The following is a 23633-nucleotide window of genomic DNA, read 5'->3' on the forward strand; positions in this document are numbered from 1 at the left end:
TTACATTTAAGATCCATTTTGAGTTAATTTTAGATAAAGTATGAGATTTAGATTGAGGTTTTTGCCCCCCTGCCCATGGATGTCCAGTTCTAGCATCATTTGTTGAAAAGGCTCTCCTGTTGAATTGTTTTTGCATGTTTATAAAATAATTGCTTTATGTCTATTTCTTGGTTCTCTGTACTGTTCCATAAATCTGTGTCTTTTCCTATGAAGATAGCACACTGTATTGATAACTTACTATATATTACTATATAATAAGCTTTCATATCAGGGAAAGGGATTTTTCTAATTTATTATTTTTAAAGATCATCTTAGCTACCCTAGGGTCTGTGCCTTCCATATAAATTTTTGATCTGTTGCCCCTTGTTTAGATCTTTGATTTATTTCATCAATATTTTATAATTTTCAGCAAGCGGATCCTATCTAAATGTATCCTTAAGTTTTAAAATTTCTTTGGGGTAATTATAGACAGTATTGTTTCAGATTTCAGTTTCCACATGTTTATTGTTAGTATATAGAAATGTGATATTTAAGTGTTGCTCCTGTATGTTGACCTTGCTGAACTTACTTTTTCGTTTTAGAAGTTTTTCATGGATCTTCCATAGGATTTAAGGTTTGTTTGAAAGTGTTGTGTCTTTTTGTTTTTTATTGTGTATTTACTTATTTCTAATTCTAAAGAGAGGAGAATCCTTCCCAAATGTTTTAAGGTAACAATTTCTTTTCATTTGTTTTTTTCTGAGTTGAAGATTATAAAACAGTTCTAACTAAGAGGGCATTCCATTTATAAGCTCATAAATGAGTAGCTCTCTTCATTTGTAACTCCTGCTTAGGTGAAATTTGGTGTAGTCATATTTCAAGACTACTTTGCAAGATTTATTATGTTTGCGGCAGTTTGAGAATACACATCTAATTCCATAGTTTACTTGTTGTGTAAACCAACTGACTGAACTGATTTTAGGGTTTAAGTTCTTATTTTTTTCATCTAGCCCTATTTTGGCAGGGTGGGAGGTAAGAATACATGAATTTCATGAGGACCAGAAGGACCTGGGTATAAATCTCAGCTTTTCTTCTTTGTAGCCTGATGACCTAGTCTCTGTATGTACAGACCACATCTGTATTTGGGGGTGGGTATAAAGTACCTCAGAGGACTGTATAGCAGGATTATGTGAGATACTGTGTAATAATCTGGTACAGAATTTAACTTTGTTGATCTTCAGTAAATGTTTAGCTCCTTCTTTACTAAAACAAAATGAATTGGTGGGTGTGAAATAGCTTTTTGCAAATTATTAATAAATAAATAAATGTAAATCTGTGGCATTGTTTCCTCCTTCAGAATTGGAGATTAATAACATCGTTTATAATCTTTGTAGTTTGATATGCTTGTTCAGGCCCTTGAGTTATAGGCATCTGCCCAGGTCTGGTCATCCTTAAAGATTTGTGTTTGTTCTTGCTGCATAAACTTTGAAGCCCCTTAGAAAAATCTGGCAACAAAATTCATGATTTATGAAATTAACAGTTGAGTTAATTCTTTGTCTATTTTGAATTCTTGCTGATTCCTAGTCTTGCCTGCCCATACATATGTAAACACTAAATACACCCTTTGTCTTTTTAAAATTGTGTCAAGGCCCTTTCACCTTGTCCTGCTTTTCCCCATCTGGTAGGACCTTTGAATCTTACGGGTTTCTGAGGAGAATATGTACTCTAGTGTTTCCTGCTTTAGTATTTCTATTTGGATTGTCTGTGATAATTGCCTTACTTGAATATGTAACTAAATATCTAAAATAAACTTGTGTACTGTGAGTTAAGAGGGAGAGTACCAAGCACTTGAAATAATTGACCTCCTAGGGAACTTACTGAAGTCCAGTTTAGAGAATATTGATGATTTCTGAAAGTGTTTTTTTACCACTCAGGAACATTTAAGTATCATTTATCAAATACTCATTAAACATTTATGTGCACAGCACTTTCTGGGAATTTACAAAGATATAAAAGGAGTATGCACGAGTCCTGAGTTTTCTTGCCTTCCGTGTCAAGGTAGTTAAGAGTTCAAAAAACTCAACAATACTGAAATGTCAGGCATTAAGCAATTTGAATGCAGAGTGATATAGCATATATCACCAGAAATATATGCTATACAAATCAGAACCTTTGTCTTTATTTCATAGGAATGAAATTTGGTTTCCTCATCTGAAGTAGATGGGGGTCATTGTGATGTTTAAGATTGGGTCTGTAAAACACAGCTGCAATACATAAAATTCATAGATGTTCTGTCTGTAATTATGTGTATTTTTAACTGAAAAAAATATGGTCTATTAAAAAAATACAAGCAGAACAAAGTGAAAATTAAGTATTCTCATTCCAGATCCTAGGCTCTTCCCTATATACTGTTTGAGAGCACAGTTTTGAATATTTTCCAGTAATTATTCCACATACATCTATGAATTATATTTTTGCATTTATTTAAAATGTTATTTCTAAACTTTCCATCCTTAGGGTCAACTCACTATCCTGAAAGTCACCCTCCCAAGAAGAAGGGACAGAAAGAAAGACCTCTTTGTAAGAAAGGTTTGGGTGTCCCATGAACGAGACAGCAGAAAACCGATTGGGGTGCAGCAGGACTCCAGAGCCAGATATAAGGCTCAGAAAAAGGCACCAACTTGATGGTACAAGGAGAGATGATAATGACAGCTACCAAGGAGATCTGGAGCCTGTTTTAGAGGCATCTGTTCTTTCTTCTCATCATAAAAAAGTAAGTGAGAGGATGGTAAAACAAAAATTAGGGGAATGTGACCCGGGGAGGAAGGATATTAAAAAAAAAGAAATGTATGGGGAGAGAGGATGGGGTTTTGAAAGGTGCATAAACTTTGGTGCATAAACTTTGAAGCCCCTTAGAAAAATCTTGCAACAAAACTCATGATTTGTGAAATTAACAGTTGGGTTAATTTGTAAATTTTTTGTTCAGGATAATTTGAAGTTTTTAATTCTTAAATTAGCTAGGTATTAATGGATTTCATAGTTATATCTGCTTTATCTTGTTTAAGAAAAGAAATGGGGTTTTGTAGTTACCATGTAACCTTGTATTTTATCCATGCTTTAGTTGTGATAGTATCATATTTCTGGAGAAATTCTAATTGTATGCTGGGACATACTTCTCCAGATATGGAGATATGTGTGGGTTATCACCAGTGTATATCTTGGAAATCAGTAGGATTCTGAGAACAGAAGGGAGATTTTAATCTTTCCTTTCGCTTACCAGAGAAAAGGGCATCTTTTAAATTATTCGAACACCTATACCTAGAGAGGAAAAGTATCAGAAAACCATTGTTGCAGATTATTTTACTATGTGCTTTGGAATCTTGGAGTTAGTATGTCTAGAACTGTTGCACATTTTAGTAATAGAAGTATTGTGGCAGTGTTTTTTTTTTTTTTTTTCAGATCCAGAAATACCACTTTATAAATCTCCGAGATAATCCATCAAATCATAATTCATGCAAATGACCCATTTTAAGTTGTCTTATTTGTAACATGCATAGAGGAATACAGTGGCATTGTTTGCCCAGGTGCCTTTCTAAGTGCTAGAAATATGGTGGTGAATAAGGCAGCCGTGTTTCTAGTCAGCATGGTACAAGTGTAGAAGTAGAGAAGAAACAAGCTATATAGCCCTCTTAAACACAAATGAATAAAATAATTTCAGGTAATGATAAATACTGTGAGCATAAAAAGTGTCCAAAGGTATTTCTTTTTTCTTTTTTTTGTAAATTCACAGCAAAGTCGAGGCTAAGTAGAGATTTCCTACATCCCCCTCCCACCACACATGCATAGCCTCCCCCATTATCAACATCCTTACCTGAATGGTACATTTTTAAAATTGTTTAACTTACATATTGTAATCACTCCAAGTCCATAGTTTATATTATAGTTCCTTCTTGAGGTTGTACATTCTTTGGCTTTGGATAAATGTATGATGACACATAGCCATCATTACTGGTATTATATACAGAGTAGTTTTACGGCCCTAAAAGAATCTCTGTCTCTTCATCCTCTCTTCCCTGCCTGTGCCCCAGGATTCTTTAGACATAGTGGTGAAAGAAAGCCTCTCTAAATTAGAGAGCATGATTGAAGTGAGATCTGAACCATAAGAAATCAGCCATGCAAAATTCCGGAGTGGTCTAGATAGAGGAAAAAAATCAGCCATGCAAAATTCTAGAGTGGTCTAGATAGAGGAAACAAACTAGTAGAGAGGTCCAAAGATAGGTATAAGTTTTTCTTTTTCTCCTTTTCTCCACCTTTATTTTAAAAAAGGGATTGAAAGAAAACCAATACAGTTAGAGCAAAGAAATAAGAGGGTAAGATGAGGTCGTTGGGCCAGGCAGGGAGCAGATCGTGTAGGTGTATATAGAAGGAGTTTAGATTTTACTTAAATAAAAGTGATTGAAAAGTGAGTAGCCTTTGATGTGTTTAAACAGGGGGAAGAGATTGATGATTTTTAAAAGATAACTGAATGTGGAGAATAGATTCTGAGAAGATAGAACAGAAGGCCAAGAGCCTGTTAGAATATTCTAGGTGAGAGATGGTGTTGGCTTGAAACAGGGTGGTATTAGCTCCAGAAATGAAGAGAAGTAGATGGATTCTGGGTATATTTTCTCAGACCTGCAGGATTAGTGATGGATTGGAGATGGCTAGTGAGGAAAAGAATCAAGGATGAATCCTGGATATTTTAACTGAGATTGGTCAGAGCAGAGCATGTTTTTAAGCAGGGGGGCATGAATGAAGAGGGAAATCAAAAGAGCTCTGTTTTAGAATGTGAGATTTGAGATTCTTATTAGTCATCTTGGAAAAGATACTGAGTAGGCACCAACAACTATATCACTATGTGATTTTAATGTACCAATTCTTAACTACATTTAAAACTGATGTGTTTTTATCAAGCCTGAAGAATTTAAAAGCTTGAAGAAATTTCAGGGTAGCCAATTGGAGATAAAAATGGCAATGATGTCCTCTTTATATTATTATCACATTTTAACTATGAGATAGTAAAACATGGTTTTGGAGTTCAGAATTTGCCTATCCAGGTCCCTTCTATGTCACATTCTCAGTATCTTTCTTGTTATATACTGTGTATTTTTGTTACTATTTTCACTACATAGAGTGGTGTCTTCTAAATGTGACAATTTGTGTTTTTTGTTTCACTAACAAATAATCAAGTGAGTGGATGTATTTCATCCTGTGAATGAACTCACTATATTGCTCTGAAAAAAAAAAAATCTGTATTTGATCTTCATGCTAACCCTGAAGCCAGCAGCCTGCACAAATGAACTGTTCCTTGTTTTTTTCCGTCTGTTTTAATAGATTTTCTATGAGGAATTAAGGAGTGAGAGGACTTGGTCCATAGACTGTGGAGTGTTAGAGCTGAAAAGCCTCTCCAGAATCATCTTTTTACCCTTCTTCAGTTTACTAATGAGGAATTGTGTGTAATTATAGGAAGAGATGAAAACCTGTCCCTTGTGTATTGTTTTTCTTTGGAGTGGAAGTCCTTTGCTGAAAAAGGAAAGGTAGTTTATGAAGAGACCAGCATATTTGTATGTACTACCTTCTTGGGAGGTGGTTTTAATAGAAAACTTACTGGATCACATAAGTAGCAAAAACTTTTCTTCTGCTTTGGTCCTCCCTTGGGCCTTCCCCTCCATTGAATATTGCAACTTTTGTTCTGTATTTAATCTATGTTCTGAACTGTCCCTTGCTGCTGATTTCAGGGGTAATGTAGAATAATCATGGGAGCAAGAAAAGAAGGGACATAGAGTTATAGAAAACTTTGCAGTTTTGAGACTGAAGTTAAAAGAAAGTTTTAGTATCTTTAAGAGACTTAAGTATTCCATATGCTGATTTTGTTTTTGTTTTTGGAGAAAGGAGTCATTTCTTTTAATTTCCAGTTTTGAAGATTAAGTTTCTGAACTATTAGCAAATGTAATGCCTTCAAGTTTGCATCACTTTCACAGACATTATTTCACTCTCAAAAACTACTCTAAATAAGAGTAAGATACCTCTTTTTGAAAGTGGGCAAAGCAAGATTTAGAGAGCTTAGAGTAATTTGCCCAAGGTCACATGGCTCAATGAGAGCATGTGCCGAGTCTTCTGACTGCTCTTTCTGTTGAACAGAGCTGCCTTTGTGAGGATTGGCACTGTTTACTGCATGTTTTTGAGTTCCAAACTGTGCCTCTGAGCATTTATGTTGAGTCCAGAGGTTAGATTCAGCTGTTTGTACTTTTTTGGGGGGTCAGAATTGTTGCACACCTCATTTTCTGTTAGCTAGAATAATTTTGCTTCTCAGATACCGTTTAACCCTTTGATAGACCTTCTGTTCATTTTCAAAGTAAATAAACCTAAGAGTCATGGTGCAAATGACACTTCTGATTTTGCATCACTTTCTCGGACTACTTTTTCCCTCTTTAACTACTTTAATCTGAGCGACTGTCATTTTCTATTTGAAATATTGGCTTCTTAGCAATATATTCTATTTGAAATATTGGCTTCCTGTCCGATATATTCTTCACACAGTTATTAAAGAGAGCTCTTAAAAATGCAGTGTTTGTTGTGCCATTCCCATTTTATAAAGTTATGTTTCCTGTTACACTTAGGGTAAAGTACCCAGTCCTTTCCACAACCTATAGGACCCTGCTTGATTTCACTGCCTGTCTATCTTTCTGACTTCATTTCAGGACATTCTTTTCCTTTTTCAGTGAGCCTCAATACTGGCCTTATTTCACATCCTTAAATGGATGTGCTGTTTCTTCCGCCTGGAGTGTTCTTAAATCCATACCTCTGGCTAACTGCTGCTTATCTTTCAGTATTCAAGTTCTATATCAAATTAATATATTTAAGAAACTTCTCAAAATTCTGTACCCCCACTTCATATTCAGTCTCCCCATTGTTAGCTTTAATTATACCTTGTACTTTACATCACTGTTCATAACACAACTTAAAATTGTGTATTTGTATGACTAGATGTTGAATAATTATTTTTGCTTGTAGACTCTATATTCTATGGTAGAATGAATTTTGCCTTTTGTTCATCACATTCTCAGATTCCAGCCAGTTTCTGATTGATTCATGGTTGGCACATAACATGCTTGTTGAATGAATTTATCAGCTACCAGTTTATAGTTCTACATCTAAATTGTCTTAAGTGTTTCCATAAAGAGATGTATGGGAAGAGAACATTGGGATATGCTATTTTGATGTGCAGGGAGACTTTAGCATATTTAATCTATGATAGGTATGTGCATTCTTATTTTTCGCAAGACTAGTAATAGTTCTTATTTATTGAGCTCTTACAATGTGCAAAGCTATTTTCTAAACTCTTTTGCATTTATCATTGCATTCATTTCTAAAGTGGTTTTATGGAATACTGGCATTACTAGCACAGTAAGTCCTGATTCATTGTGGTTAATAGACTCTTGAAAACTTTGATTACAGGCAAAATCGGGAAAGCAGTTCCTCAGGTCATTATCTACTGGGATTGTTTTTCTCATCAATATTACAGTGAAACAATGTTGAATGAAACATCATATTTGAGGGCCTGCTGTGCTTAGTAGGTGTTGGATGCAACACACCACAGGAAGTATACATTTGTGTGGAAAGAAAACACATTGCACAGTAGAAAGACTGTCCTATCCAGAGTTAATCACATCCCTGTTTTTATATTTCTTTATTGTTCTTATCAAGCTTTATCATCATATTTTTAAAAAATTGTCTCCACTCACCTGAACTTATTTCTCCCTAGCACCTAAAATAATTAATTATATTTGCAATATTGTATTTGCTCAATAAATCTTTGGGAAATGAATGCATAAACTTGTAGCTTACTGGAGGCCCTACTTCCAATCAACTGTGTGACCCTAGCCAATATTCTTAATTTCTTTGGGCCTCATATTCCTCATTTTGAAATGGAATTGATGGACTAAGTGATGTCTATGTTATCTGAACTTCCAAATTTCTGCAGTCCCCTCGCAGTCAGCGTTAACTTTTTTTTTGTTAGTATATAAAAGTTGAATGAAGGTTATAATTAGTTTTTTCATTGATCAGGCTAATTAGGTATCTTTTCCTCAGCAGTCCTATTTAATGACTTTTTATTACTTTTGTCATGTTTGGTTTTATTTAGCAAAGCCATTTCTGTGTGGCAGTTAGATACTCTTGAGGGAAGCAGTTTGGTAAAAGGGGAGAAAGGACAGGATTTGAGGGCAGAGAGATCTGGATTTGATTCCCTAATTTTCTTCTATATCATTATTTTCCCATCTTTGTGAGTAGGAGGATCCTTAAAAGAAAAAACAATAAAGTCCTCATTGAAGCATGATGTGCATACATAAACTGCATATGTGCTCAGAGGATAGCTTGGTACAATTTTATAAACTGTACACACCTATATAACCCACACTTCCGGAAACCCCCTTTGTGCCCCCTCGTAGAGGCACTCTCCCAGTGTTAACGATTACCCTGGCTTCTAAAGGCATAGATGAGCGCCACCTGGTTTTCTACCTTATATCATGTATCTGGCTGCTTTCACCTAGGATCATGTTTGTGAGATTAATTTGTATTTACTTAGTGTAGTTATAGATTGTTCATTTTCCTTGCACTATAGTTATTTTTGGATGACTGTACCACATAATTCTATTTTTGAAGGCTGTCTGGGTTGTTTCTAATTTTGGACTATTATAAATAGTGTGGCTTTGAATATTTTAGTATTTGTCTTCTGATAAATATGTAGTTATATATCAATAGTTGCATTTCTGTTAACTGTATATCTAGGAGTGGAGTTGCTGGATTAGGCAATGACCCCTTTCCTTCTTTTAATGTCAGAAACATTTAACAAACCATGTATGTGACAGTCGTATTTTTAATATTAGCTTGAAAAAATACATGATGGAAGCGACTCTGAATTTAGTTCATTTTAGTGAATTTGTGTTTTGTAAATTACTGTGGCACCTGCATGTATTTAAAAAGCAGTCAATACCTATATGTAAGATAATGTCATCAGGCTGGGAATCAAGGCACTACTTAGAGCAGTGTAATTTTCCTTAGCTTCCATTTCTTCATTTACCATGCTTGATGTGGATTTTCAGGGATAATATGGATATGGTAATATTTATCTGTGAAGGTTATTGCGAAGATTTGACTATTTAATTTGTAATAGCACTTATTACAGAGTCTAACATGCAGTTAGCTGCACAATAAAGAACTTCTGTTACGCTGTCCTTCCTTTGTAACAGTACTCAGCTGATGTAATTGCAGTAAATCCTGGTAAACACACCCTGAACTTACCCATATTGTCTCAACTACCCTTGACCTCAGTATACTTTTTACAAGTCTGTCATTTTAGTACTGAACTCTTTCTTGGACTGTTAACTATTATTATTTTTTTAAAAGCTTGATTTATTTATGCATACAAGAGCTGGGGTGTAGGCCAGAAGTGCGGGGGGAGTGTAGGGATAAGAGGATTTCCTCAAGAATATAGAAAAAGAGGGCCTCCATGGTGGCGCAAGGGTTAAGCACCGCACTGTGAAGCAATCCACAGCCTCTGCAGCATGAGTTTGATCCCTGGCTGGCCAGGAAGAAACCCACATGGTGCAGCAGACCTCTCCTGTCTCACCCGCTGCTCCCCTCAGCAGTGTATTTCAGTCATTCTGCCTGTTCTGTTCCCCACTCTGTCTCTGGTGAGTCTTCTCACCCCACCTTCAGCATCTCTGGCCTGTACCCCAGCTCTTGTATGCATAAATAAATAAATCTTTAAAAAAAATATGGAAAAAGATAATGGGTTTTGGATGTTTTCCATTTCTGTAACATGGTTGTCAGGTTTAATTTAGATGGCTACTGTGGCCCCGTGTGCTTGGCATATCTTAAGAATTTACTACATGTTAGATTTCTCTCTCCTTTCCCCTTTTTTTGCAGTCACTAGAGCTCTTACCATGTCATATGATGATTATTTTATGTAGACTGGGTGGAATTTTACAAGATTTTCACCTCAGTAATTTCTTAACTTTGTATATGTAATATTTATGTGGTCTGCAAATATAGTTCTTTATTTTTTTTAAAAGTGTCATTAATTATATATTTTTATTAAAAAAATTTTAATTCATGTATTTTTTACATCATTTTTGTACAACGTATGCATTTTCATCTTGATTATCATCCCCGTAAAATTCCCAACCCCCCTTGCTTTGATCCTATTCCCTCCCTGCTCCTCCCCCCCCCCACCCACACACACACAGTGTGTGTCTCTGGTTTATAGTTGCTTGTTGATTTTGATTTTTACTTTATTATAATTAGTCTTTTTCCAGGTCCCTTATTTAGGTTTTCTAAATTCCTGCTATGAGTGAGACCATCCGGTATTTTTCTTTTTCTTTCTGGCTTAAATATAGTTCTTTAAAACAAAAAAAATTCAAGTCTCTTCAGGAATTTGCTACTCAAACATAAGTATGCTGTACTTTAAAAATTGAGTAACTTTTGTTCATTCTTGATATTCATAGTTCTTTAATAAACTGACTTTATTTCCTTATATTGTTTCTTAAGAAATTTTCATTGTATTTTGCGAGGAAAGTTGATTGTTTCATTTGGTCCCTGGTCTCTTCCCCTGATGATTTCTGTGATTGACTTGCAGAGCCCTGAGGAACACGAATGCAATGATGAAGCCTCTCAGGAAGATGAGGGGTTTATGGGCATGTCCCCTCTCTTACAAGCCCACCATGCTATGGAACGAATGGAAGAGTTTGTCTGTAAGGTAAGATGACAATTTCTTTTCTTTTCCCTAGTACGTTTTTTTTTTTTTTGCCTTCCCAAATAGAAACCTCTAGTGAGTGTGGTAGACCCGTAGCCTCTGCGTTGCTCTGCGGTGATCTGTGGCAGATGATGATGACAGGAGCAGTCTTAAGACTTTAAAACTCGGGCCTCCCCGGTGGTGCAGCGGTTGAGCGCTGGGTTGCGAAGCTGCCCGCAGCCTCTGCAGCGCCGGTTCGATCCCCGGCTGCTCCCCGGCCACCGGTCGGAGGGTCCCACATGGTGCGCAGACCTCTCCTGCCGCCCGCTGCTCCCCTCGGCAGTGTACTTCGGTCCTTCTGCCTGCTCTGCTCCCTGCTCTGGCTCTGGTGAATTCTCTCACCTTCCCGCGCTTCTGACTGTACCCAGTGCTTGTATAAATAAATAATAAAATCTTTAAAAAAAAAAAAAAAAGACTTTAAAACCCTGTACAGGCACATTCGTTTACTTAGAACAGCCATGGTAAAGTTAAAACAACAGCAGCACCTACAACATCCAATGGGAAGCAAGTCTTTCCGGATACAGGTTAATAGGATAGATGTCTTGTTGATTGTTTAGACAGGACAGGGTCAAACAAAATTGGAGGTTGATGCCTGGAGATACTAAGTGCCAGCTCCAAGTCTCTTAAATCTGTTCTGTTATTTTACTGTGGTGTCAAACATGCTACTCTTTTTGGGAATTCTGTGGTAATCAAACTTCTCTATGTAGATAAAACAACTCTATATAGATAGAAATCTCTCAGTTTTCATACCTGATACAGTATTGTTCAGTCTATCTGGCATATTTTTCTGTCTCTAAGGTTTTTCTTCCAACTCATTATCTAATTCATTAGGACCTATTCTGGGAATTGTATTTTTTTCTGAAATGGCTACTAGAATCAGAAGAATATAGAAGTACTGGTAAATTAATAATCACCTGATTAATCTGATCGATCAGCAGTAGCGCTGGCATTTATGATCTAGAGTCAGCATAAACAGGCTGTCTTTGTATGTGTATAAAAATGTGTTAAGCATTTCTAGAGATCTCTTTTTTAAAAAAAGGTTTATTTATGCATACAAGAGCTGGGTTGTAGGCCAGAGGTATGGTGGAGGCAGGGTGAGAGGATTCACCAGAGACAGAGTGGGGAGCAGAACAGGCAGACTGACTGAAACACACTGCTGAGGGGAGCAGCGGGCGAGACAGGAGAGGTCTGCTGCACCATGTGGATTAGCTCCCTGGCCAGGAATTGAACTGCTGCAGTGACTAAGGATAGCTTCATAGTGCTGAGAATTAACCCCTTGTGCCACCAGGGAGGCCCTCTAGAGATCTCTTGATCATTTAGAGAGAAATTTTTGTGACACAGCTTTTTCATAGGTTTTATCAAACCAAGACTTTTTATGGTCATAGACCTTGAAAACTAAATTTAGGTTTTTCTACATTGACAATGATATGGAAATAATTGGGAGCAGTTGATTTTGAACACTATACTTTGGATGAGAGATTAAGAAGAAAACATTATACTTTGAACTTAGATATCCCTTCTAAGATAAAGAGATGTGTGGATGGGTGATGGTGTAAACCTTTATAGGTCTATGTAGAGCCTAGGAAATTTTAATTAGTGTTTGAAAATTGGTGAAGAAAAAAATAAGCAAAACAATAGAGCCATTGTAGTGATCAAGTGTCAGAGCATTAGCAAAAGGGGACACAAAAGATATATTTGGTTTTTCAAAAAGCAAGTTTGTTGTTAAATGTCTTAAAGTGGAATACTTAGTGTCTGGGTCTTTAGGGATTTTTAATATTTATTATGTCAGTGGGGTCCTGTATGTAGCTGACTTGAACTGCCTTTTTGTTCTCCTTTTCTGAGCTAATAGTAAAGAATAAAACAAATACACTTTGAATTTAACAGGTAATGGGAGAATAAATCAGGTGTTTGTTTGCTACTGTGATTTAATGAAGAAAAATGAGTGGGGTACAAAATCACTACCATTTCCATAGAGTCCCCTAGCAGTTTGTGTGAGAGGAATGAAGAGGTTACCTGCATGTGTGCGCAGGGCTGCCCTAGCCTGCCTGTCCAGCCGGCCATGTCTGTCCTTGAAAATTAGCCATGTCAGATGACATAGGATTCTCTTTCTTGACTTGGAAGCAAGTAAACAGATGCAAGTGTGCTGTGGCCTTGCTGATGCACTTTCCCTTTTGGAAAACTTTTCTTAAGGGAATAGGGAAAGTAAATCATTTATTGCTTACCATAGAGTGTTTAGGTTTGATCTTGGTCTTGCCTTTTTCCCCAGTCTTCAGTTGTTGCTGTTTTACCAGCACAGACAGGCCCATACGGGGATAGGGAGTGTACTGTTGCTAGTTTTGTTTTTTAAATTATGTTTTGTGGTCAAATTCAGATAGAGTTGACCATTACCAAGATGTTTGAGTTAGACAGTATCTTTGTCAAACTTATAAATAAATATGTCTTTGGCTGAACTCTGATTCTGTTCTTTTTATCCCAGTAGGTAAAGGAGGATACCTGTTTGTGTTGGCATTGGGCTTGACTCCAAGTTGAGAAGGAGGGTGTAGTGTTGTTGCATATGACACTAATTGCGGTATAATTTTGGAAGTAAAGTTCCTTGGCTCACTTTTTAGACAACTACAATGTTTGTTTAGAAACAGTGGGGAAGAATTACTCTGAGCTTTCTATGTACATACAGCCAGTAAGAAACTCAGTATATTCTTCTGAATCCAAAAAGGACTTCTTTGCCTATTTCGGCCAGGTATGGCACAGTAGTGCTTTTCATCGGGTCACAGCATAGCTGCTTGTACACTGTGAACTGTGTGGAGGATGTAAGCATTGGTTTCTTTCTTTCCCACTGAGAAAATAAATTCTCCCAAAGTAAAACAGAGTAGTAGTGTTTCATAATCTCAAAAAGGTTAATTTCAACAACTCTCTTTTCCCAAGTTCAAATTGGATAGAAAGAAATTTAGTATATTGGTTATATTGGTGTCGTTCTCTCCCCCTCAGAAAAAGTCCTATGAAAGATCTCAGACAGGGCCTCCCCTGGTGGTGCAGCAGTTGAGCGCTGGGTTGCAAAGCCACCTGCAGCCTCTGCAGCACCGGTTCGATCCCTGGATGCCGGCGAGCATCCCACATGGCACACAGACCTCTCCTGCCGCCCACTGCTCCCCTCAGCAGTGTACTTCATCAGTCTGCCTGTTCTGTTCCCTGCTCTGGCTCCAGTGAATTCTCTCACCTTCCCGTGCTTCTGATTGTACCCAATGCTTGTATAAATAAATAAATCAATCTTTAAAAAAAAAAAAAAAAGAAACCATTTAAAAAAAAAAAGATCTCAGACAGTTACTTTTAACAGTAGACATTAAAAGTCTAAACTAGTCTTTTGTCATTATTTTATTTATTGTTTGTTAGGAATAAGCATGGAATGGCCAGGGCAGCAGCAGTAACTACAGGCTTCAGATTTTGAATTGGATGGTTAAGGGGCGGTGGGGAGAGCAGAGAAGGGGTGAGTTTATTAAGAGTGTTGAGAGGGCCACTTGTGTTCTTAAATTGTTAGTTCTCATTTCCTTTGGAGTTGCACAGAGGATCACTTCTTCTATAAATGTCATTAAGGAAAATGAAGGAGTATAGAGAACAGGAAAATGTTGTGGAGTTAAGGAATGGGCACATTATTGGCATTAAGCAGCGAGCGGTCTCACAGCCAGCTTTGTGCAGTAGCCGAGGTTCTTGTCACATGAACCCTGTCATTGTTTAAAGCTGAAGCATGTAGGTAGGCCCTCTGTCTGGCATTTTTTCTCACATCCTTCTGTGGCTAGCACAGAAGCAAGTTGATTTAGGATTATGTGATTTTTATGGTGTGAGCTCCCTGAACTGAGAATATTAAAAGAGAAGTGTATAGAGATTGATTAACATTTTAAGGAAAGGATATCAAGCTCCTGATCCCTTTCCTTTAGGATCTGAGGGGTGAGGGACTGTGAGGACGAGGGAGAAAAGGGGGTTGAAGGGACCTGAAGGGCAGTTAAGGCTGAGTTTCTTTACCATCTGTTCAGCCTGAGGAGGGCAGATTAGTCACTGACTCTCAGACAAGTACTAGGATTACATTTCTTGTGGTGGATGCTAGGGTTTGCACTTTTATGAAGTGCTTTGTGTCATTTCGCTTGATCCTCATAACTTCTTGCGTATCAAAGCACTGTGATCCTCATTTTATAGATGAGGAAACTGAGGCTTGGAGATTTTGTGGTTAAAGCTGGTGCAACTAGTTAGTTGCAGAGATTCAAGATTTTCTGACTCCTAAGCTCTTTCTTTCCTACTTTATCGTAATTGTGGTAGAAAGAGAAGAGACTATGATAGATTTTATCAAAAGGCACAAAAGTGCTTTTCTGTATAGTCCTTTTCCACCAATAGGAATGTTAAGTATGAAAATGGTTGTATTTAACATGGGATTTTCCAGACTAGGTACAGTCTTTTGTGGAGGATGAAAGAAGGGCATCTGTTTGAGTAGGATTTTGGAGCCTTCCCCCTACCTTTTAGGGCATAAGTTCATTTACTTTCCTTTTTCTGAAAAAAAATTCCCTCATTAAAAAAATACCTTTCAGCATTCCATTTTTTAAAATCAGAATATAGGACATTATACATTTTGAATGAAATTGTTTTTCTAAAAATAAGTCATATTTCTCATTTTAAGACAGTGTGGCATAACAATTGTTTGGAGAGTGTTTGCAGTGTTAATAAATTGACAGTGTTACTAAATTGACAATTGAAACCACAAAGACATTTGATGATAATTCTTCCAGGTTTGGGAAGGTCGATGGCGAGTAATCCCTCATGATGTCCTACCAGACTGGCTCAAGGATAACGACTTTCTTCTGCATGGACACCGGCCCCCTATGCCTTCTTTCCGGGCCTGTTTTAAGAGCATTTTCAGAATACACACAGAGACAGGCAACATCTGGACACATCTCTTAGGTATGTAAGATCCATGGTGTAATGAAATCTTTTTCATGTATTCAAGGGTAAGGGTAAGGATAGAACTTAAAAAAATGTGGTGGGGTTTGCCATTTTATTTTCTGTGTTTCTAATGCAATTTCTCACTGACTTTCTTTCTGTTTATTCTAGTTTGCCTGTGATTTTATCATAGCTAAGTGACATTTTTTTCTGCTAGATTTTTAGGCAGTGTCTGGCCAAGGAAAAGTGCTGTACAAAATGTGGTGCAGTATTTTAATAGTTGTAAGCTGATTATTCAAAGCCATGACTTATATTATCCACAATTAAATTTCATTTTGTCCTGAAGAGAATGTAGCCTGTAATATTGTTTTTTCAGTCATAATTTTTTCCCATGTTAAAGAAAGAGTATGAAGGGAGAAGGGGTAGTCTTTTCAACAAATGACTTTGAGGAAAACTGAGTAACTACATGTAAAAGTATGAAGTTGAGCCCTTACTTCCCACCATATACAAAAATTAATTCAGAATGGATCAAATATTAAATAAGAGCTAAAACTCTAAAACCATTAGGAGAAAAAATAAATGTAAATCTTTGTGACCTTGGATTGGGTGACAATTTCTTAGAATTTACGCCTTAAATTATAAGCAACCAAAAGAAAAAAAGGATAGTTAGGCTTCTTCAAAATTAAAAACGTTGCATGTGAAAGAACATTACCAAGAATATGAAGAGGTAACTAGTAGAGAGGAAGGAAATATTTGCAGGTGATTAGGACTCTTAGAACTCAGCAATAAAAAGACAACCTGATTTAAAAAATAGATTAAATAATTGTAAATCTGAAAGGATTTACAGTTGACCACTGAACATGTGAAAAGATACTTAACATCATTAATCATTTTGAAAAGTACAAATCAAATACCTTGAGAAATTCAATGAGACATCACTTCTCTCTCACTAGGATGGCAATAATCAAGAAAATGCAAAGTGGTAAGTCTTAAAGAGGATGTAGAAAAATTGGAATTCTTATTCCATTGCTGGTAGAAATGTAAAATGGTATAGCTCATATGGGAAACACAGTTACTCAGAAAGTTAGTTACCAGCAACCTTAGCAACATGCTCAAGAGAATAGAAAACATGTTCATACAAAATTGTATACATGCATGTTTTTAGTAACATTATTCATAATAGCTAAAATGTGGAAACAACCCAAATTTCTGTCAATTGATAAATAAAATATAGCCATCAAAGGACTGTTATTTGGCTGTAAAAAGGGATGAAGTATTGATACATGGGTGAGCCTTGAAAACATGATAGAGAAGCTGAACACAAAAGGCCACATCCACATATTGTATGATCTGTATACATGAAGTGCCCTGAATGAGCAAATCCATAGAGACAGAAAGGGGTTATTGGTTGTCTAGGGCTGCAGGGGAGTGGGGAATGGGAGATGACTGTGACAGATGTAGGGTTTCTTTTTGAGGTGATGAAAATGTTGTGGAATTAGTGGTAATGGCTGCATGTATAATATTTTCTGGATTTACCCCATTTGATTTATATTTCTTATTCCACATTTTATTTCTACTGTGTAGTGTGATTCTCTGTCACACTAGAGAATCAAATCAAGTTCTTTGCTGATTTCTAACTCAAGGGTAAATGTTTTACTAAGTGGATCAAACAAATGTTTGACTTCTTAATTCTGTGCCTGCCCTTGTGTTAAGTGGTCCTTCCCTATGCACTGAGAACATGGTATCTTGCTGTGGAGAACAATTAAAAATATTATGATTATGAAATAGTCTGAATAGACATTTTATTGTCTTTAACTCTTGAATCTATTGGGCCAAATGGTGAGACCAGGGAAGCATAAGACTCCTTGCTAGCTGTTGGTACAGGAAAACTGTATTTCCTGGTAGGGTTTGAAGATACTGGAATAAAACTGGGATAGGTATGATATGTGTGCCACAAATTTTATAAATGCAGTTTCATGCTAGATCTAAAGGTAGAAGTGGACTAATTAGTCTTTTAAGAAGTAGGGGATTGGTTTCTTTGGATTATCCTTTTACATAAATGTTCATAAACATTTTTTAGTTTTTAAGATTTTTAATTTTAATTTTTTAGTTTTTAATTTTTTTAGTTTTTAAGATTTATATATGCATGCAAGAACATAAATAGGAAGGTGAGAGGATACACCAAAGGCAGAGTGGGGAGCAGCTGGAGAGACAGGAGAGGTCTGCTGTGCCATGTGGGCTGCTCCCTGACCAGGGATCGAACTCATGCTGCAATGGCTGGTGATAGCTTCATAGTGCTGAGACTTAACTCCTTGTGCCACTAGGGAGGCCCCATGAACATAATATATTTATGAAGCTGAGGCGTTTGTGATGCCAAAAGTGTTTAAAGTGGACCAAAATTTTAGTTAAGATTCAGCTGCTTGGAGACTTTTTCTTATGGATCTTTCAATTCAGATATAATTGTGATTGTGAAGGATTGAAAACATAATCAACATAAAATACTGTCTCTTCAAACAGATAACCTTTTTTCTTCCCCTTGTACTCTTTTCCTAGGTTGTGTATTCTTCTTGTGCCTGGGGATCTTTTATATGTTTCGCCCAAACATCTCCTTTGTGGCCCCTCTGCAAGAGAAAGTAGTCTTTGGATTATTCTTCTTGGGGGCCATTCTCTGCCTTTCTTTTTCATGGCTCTTCCACACAGTCTACTGCCATTCAGAAGGGGTCTCCCGGATCTTCTCTAAGTAAGTATATGTAAAGTTCATACTTAGATTAATGGTTTGATCAATAGAGCTAGTGGGTTGGGGAAAAACATCCAGCAGAATTGGCAGAATTCTGGATACCATCTGCTGGGAACTTTTTCTTTTATAAATTAAAGCAGCACCCTAATTTGCATTTGAGCTATAAATTTTAGCCAACTCATGTCATGGGGGATTCATTGGAACTTATTGTGGGCAGTAATTTTTGAAATAAAATGGATTTTTTTTCCTTATCCTAGACTGGATTACTCTGGTATTGCTCTTCTGATTATGGGAAGTTTTGTCCCTTGGCTTTATTATTCTTTCTACTGTAATCCACAACCTTGCTTCATCTACTTGATTGTCATCTGTGTGCTGGGCATCGCGGCCATTATAGTCTCCCAGTGGGACATGTTTGCCACCCCTCAATATCGAGGAGTAAGAGCAGGTAAGAGCACATGGAGGTTTTACATTGGACATCATTTATTTACCTGTCATTTACTAAAGGCCTACCATTCGCGGTGCTTTGCTGTGGTACTGTGATGTAAAGATGAATAGGTACCTGTTCTTCAAGGACTTTACTGGACTTGTGTTCATTATTAGTGTAGCATTAGAGGGCAGTGGTGAGCTCTGTGAGCTGGTTTCTATTGGGCCATATCGTTTCCTTTAGAGTTTGGCCACATGCGGTCTGTGGCCAGCGCTCTTCACCTTTGTAAAATAGTCATTCCTCTTATTTGCTCATCTTGCGGTGTATGTTTTTTTGTAGTCATTGGGGTATTGTTGTTGTCTTTTGGTTTACTGTATGTTTTTATTTTAAATTATGTTATCTGCTTAGTTAAATAAGATTTTCTTCCATAATGATCGTGTTCTATGGCAGGCTTTATGTATAAAGAGGCTTTTTATATTCAGGATAGTGCCTGTTTAGGTGGAGATAATATAGAAAGCCAAAGCTCCTGGCTGCTTTGGTTGAATCTTCCTCTTAGGAGTACAGAGTTAATGAGATACGCTTTTGTCTTCCCTGCACTGGGGGCTCCTTGTCGCTGGGGCTGTGCCTTCAATTTTCTTTCCCCATTATCAAACCCAGTGTTGACTAAGAATGAGCAAGAAGTATTAAAAGTATTTTTCTTCTTGATCCTTTTTTTGAAAAACCACATAGAGTTAAAAATTCAAGATGCGGCTCATCTGCAGTTACCTTGAAGGTTAGAAATTAGAATTAACTTCATGTTAATAAGCACTGTTCTAACTGCCCTCTTTGCCTTTTTAAGTGTATCTAAGTGCACAGGAGCAGTGGCCAGGGCTGACTTTGAGCAGTACTTAACTGTGCTGTTGAGCTGCTTGAACACATGCGAGAACAATGTCTTTGCTGAACGGAGTGATACATTCTGCTATTTGTACACGTCAGAAGACCCAAGTTCCTGAGCTTTTGACCTAAGGGGAAGATAGACAAAACCATTAGCAGCCTTTGCTTAGCATGTAGAGGAAGAACAAGGTCATAATTGTGAGGAGTAGAAGTAGGAACTAGTTTTTATTTAGGCCTGCGTGGTTCTTTCTGTGAGATCAGCATTGTAATTTTCTTGTTTTTTCGTAGATGATCATTTAATTGCTGAATATGCATCCAAGCATGCTTGTATCATTGTGTACCAGCGGCTTGTGTGGTAATGCCCTGCGGGAGTACTAGATAGGTGTTTATCTGTTGAGAAAGCTTTCCAAGTGACAGTTTGGGTTGCACGGGTCATTCTTAGCTCTGTGTGTCACAATAGAAGAGCAGCCACTGCTGCTGTGAGGAGTTCTCCCTGTGTTGCTTGGTTGAGACAGAGATTTCAAAGTGGTTTTAGATGAGTGACCTTCAAACGTTGATCAGGACATTTTCTGTCAAAGCCTTAAACACAAATTCACATGTGTATAAACTTACAAAGTTACACAAATTAGAACTTAACACTCCACATGTGAAATAGTCTGATTTTTTTTTATTCTTGCTCAGTAAAAAAATGCTGATCCAGACTCCTCAGTTGATCTTACAGAAGTTTGAAAACACTACTAGAGATGATTTTGGAGGCAGCAGGGGCTATGGTGGAATGATACTGATAGACTTCTGCATCTGATGGGGAGTTTTTGGCCTGAAAGACTTCAGATCCATCTCTTTTTTTCCTCTTACTCACTGCCTCTCCTTACCCTTCTACTTGACCCCCGTCCCAGGAATCTGTTGCTTCAAGTGGATGTAAAATTGTTCTGTAGTGTAATCTGTCGTAGGAAGGGACACTATTTAGGGAGGTTCAAACAAAGTCCTAGTGCTGTCTTTTCCTAAAACACTTCTCAACGTAATTCAAACCCTTTGGTGACTGACTTGTTAACCTAAGCCACTCTTACCATTTGTAAGTAAATTTATCTTTGAGAACATAGCAGTACTGTCTTGTGCAGCAGTTTCCCTTTCAAACAAGAAGCTGATGTTGTATCCTGTGACGTTTCAGTGTGTAGAATTACTGGTACTGTGTTGTAATGGTGCCTTCTTGTGATCCTAGGAGTGTTTTTGGGCCTAGGCCTGAGTGGAATCATCCCTACCTTGCACTATGTCATCTCGGAGGGATTCCTGAAGGCTGCCACCATCGGCCAGATTGGTTGGTTGATGCTGATGGCCAGCCTCTATATCACGGGAGCTGCCCTTTATGCTGCCCGCATCCCCGAGCGCTTCTTTCCTGGCAAGTGTGACATCTGGGTGAGTGTGGTCAGTGTGTATACACACGTCGGTCAGTGGGTTATTGACAGAAATAATTGAAAAAGCTGTAGACTCAATCAGGAGACCTCTATCTAGTCCCATGGTACTAACATTTATTGAGCACTACTTGGTGCTCAGCACCGTGCTCAGAGAGCACTTTACACAGGCTACTTCATTGACTATGCTGACCCCAGTGAGTGTAACCAGAGTCCTAAATTCAGTGGTTTCCAGTGAGAGACTAAGTGTGTTTATGTGTGTTTAGTTGGAGGAGGAGGTTGAAATAACTACATAGTGATTAAGAGAGGAAAGAAAGGGGTAAGGAGACCAACAGATAGTAGATGGGACATTTTATCACTGGTCTCCTCCGAGTTCAGCTTAGCTCTCTGTGGGATGAACACATCGCTAACTTAGGCACTATTTGAAGCTTCAGGTTAGCACGTGAGAGCGGAAGGAAACTAGCCACCACCATGTGTTTTGGCCTAGTCAGTCCTTTAGATTTTCCTGCCCTGCACCCCTTTACATTGTGCAGCAGCACCATTCATGGGGCTGTGACCAAGCTGCGCATCCGCAGCGAGGAGCACACCGCCCTGTCTAACCACAGCCCCTTCTTCAGCATCAGGGATTCTCTGGGGCTTTGTGGTCCATTGGCAAGAGGGTCTTTGTACCACGTTTGCCCCTCATCCACAAGCTGGCTGCCTGCTCAGCGTGCCGAGCGCTCGCCACAGCACCTTGATTCTTCGGGGACACCAGGTTCTCCGTTCAGTGGAATGCGATAGGCCTGATGTTCTGAGATGGTGGACGTCTCAAGTTTGAGCTCTGTCGCGCCCATTCCCTGCCCTCTGCTCCGCAGAAGTGACCCCTGGGACTCTTCAGAGACTTAATAATGTATGGCTTTCTCCTCTCCTCTCCCTTTTGTGCTCCAGTTTCACTCGCATCAGCTGTTTCACATCTTTGTGGTTGCCGGCGCTTTCGTTCACTTCCACGGTGTCTCGAATCTCCAGGAGTTCCGCTTCATGATTGGCGGGGGCTGCAGTGAAGAGGACGCGCTGTGATACCTGCCACTACACAGGGACTGTGACCCTGAGCGAGACCCTGCACGCCACAGGCCTCCCTTACTGGCCGTGATGCCAGTACCAGAGGAGCACCCAGACTTCGCCGGCCTCGTGGGCTTTGTGGTGTCCCCGGAACTCCACGCGGTACACCACTGAGAAGAGAAACACGAAAATAAATCATACCTCAAAGGATGGAGTGCATCAATTTGGAGAAAAGGAGGAATGGCCCAGACCCTGACTTACTCTCGGGTTCTGCTGACGGGGCCGCGAGCCCCCAGCAGACTGGCTTCTGGTCCGTGCCACAGTTGGGTGTGGGAGGCGGGGCGCAGTTCAGCTGTGGTTCGCCCTTCTTCCTTTCTCTCTCCTTAAAGCAGTCGTACAAACCAATTTAGGTGAACATTTATATCCTGTTAAGGGGTGGGAGTGTGGTTTTAGATGTTCTTTTGGGAGAACACAGAAATTAATGTAAATAAGATTTCTAACTTACTGTTTAAATAAGAATTTATATAAATGTTTAAAACATAGGGATCGGGGCGGGAGGGAGAATTTTTGTATAGAATGAAACATGCAAGTACCACACACTGTTTCAATTTTGCACAAAGTGACTGTAGGAGGGTTGGGTGATAGCCCCAGAATACCTAATGCCTCGGTGCACCAAGGTGCCTTCTGAAGGCTGGCATACTTTGGGTCACGTGACCACTCTATGCCTGAGAACCTTTGGGAGTCTTGAGGTGGAGGGAAGCGGTATGTGTTTCTCAGTGGAAGCAGCATGTGAGTGGCTAACGGGATGTTTTAGATAGAGGCTCTGGTTAAGGTGTCGCTTGAGCAAGTGACTTGTTTATAGGGCTAGTGACCCTTTCTGAGGAGTAGAGCTACCTACTCGGGAAATCAGTCGTGCTGGTGGGGTGGGGGTTGGGGCGGGGTGGAGACAGTGGAGGAGTTCTGGAAATATTAGCACAGGGGCTGATCTGCTTACTTTCTGGCATCCTGTTCAGTTTTGTGGTGATTCTTATCTAACTGGAGGGGTGTGACAGTTTTCCACATTCTCGGTGTGGAGTGCTGCCACACCCTGGGAATTTCCTTCTGTTAAAATCACTGCCCAACTACCCGTCCTCCTCCTGGGAATAAAAATTGACATTTCATTGGTATCATAGTGCCTGGCTTGGAGCCAGCTGTAGAAGAGATTCTGACTTGTCCAGGCGCCTCCTGAACTCACTCATAGGTGTGAGAGCACGTCTTTGGGTTAGGAAAGATGAGTTTCAGCTCTGGCACACTATCATGGCAATCCTAGGTGTGACAGACACTCAACTCTCCTTGAACAAGAAAACCAGCAGAACTTTTGTAAAGTAGGGTCTGTTACCCACCGTGGAATTATCACCATTATCTGAACCCCATTTTGTAGGGATA

General features: G+C 38.6%; 1 protein-coding gene across 1 annotated transcript; it reads left to right on the forward strand.

Annotated features, from left to right (window-relative positions):
* Window positions 1-2578: 2578 nt before the first annotated feature.
* On the forward strand, window positions 2579-22226 carry ADIPOR2 (adiponectin receptor 2; the record flags this gene model as incomplete). The annotated part of the gene is made up of 7 exons (XM_084254791.1): window positions 2579-2749; window positions 10652-10771; window positions 15577-15748; window positions 18281-18467; window positions 18722-18909; window positions 20981-21174; window positions 22098-22226. 7 exons carry the CDS (start codon window positions 2579-2581, stop codon window positions 22224-22226), a joined length of 1161 nt encoding a protein of 386 aa, XP_084110917.1.
* Between the last annotated feature and the right edge of the window lie 1407 nt (window positions 22227-23633).

Source organism: Talpa europaea (assembly GCF_964194135.1).
Source record: "Talpa europaea genome assembly, chromosome: 15".
In the NCBI taxonomy this organism is placed as follows: Eukaryota; Metazoa; Chordata; class Mammalia; order Eulipotyphla; family Talpidae; genus Talpa; species Talpa europaea.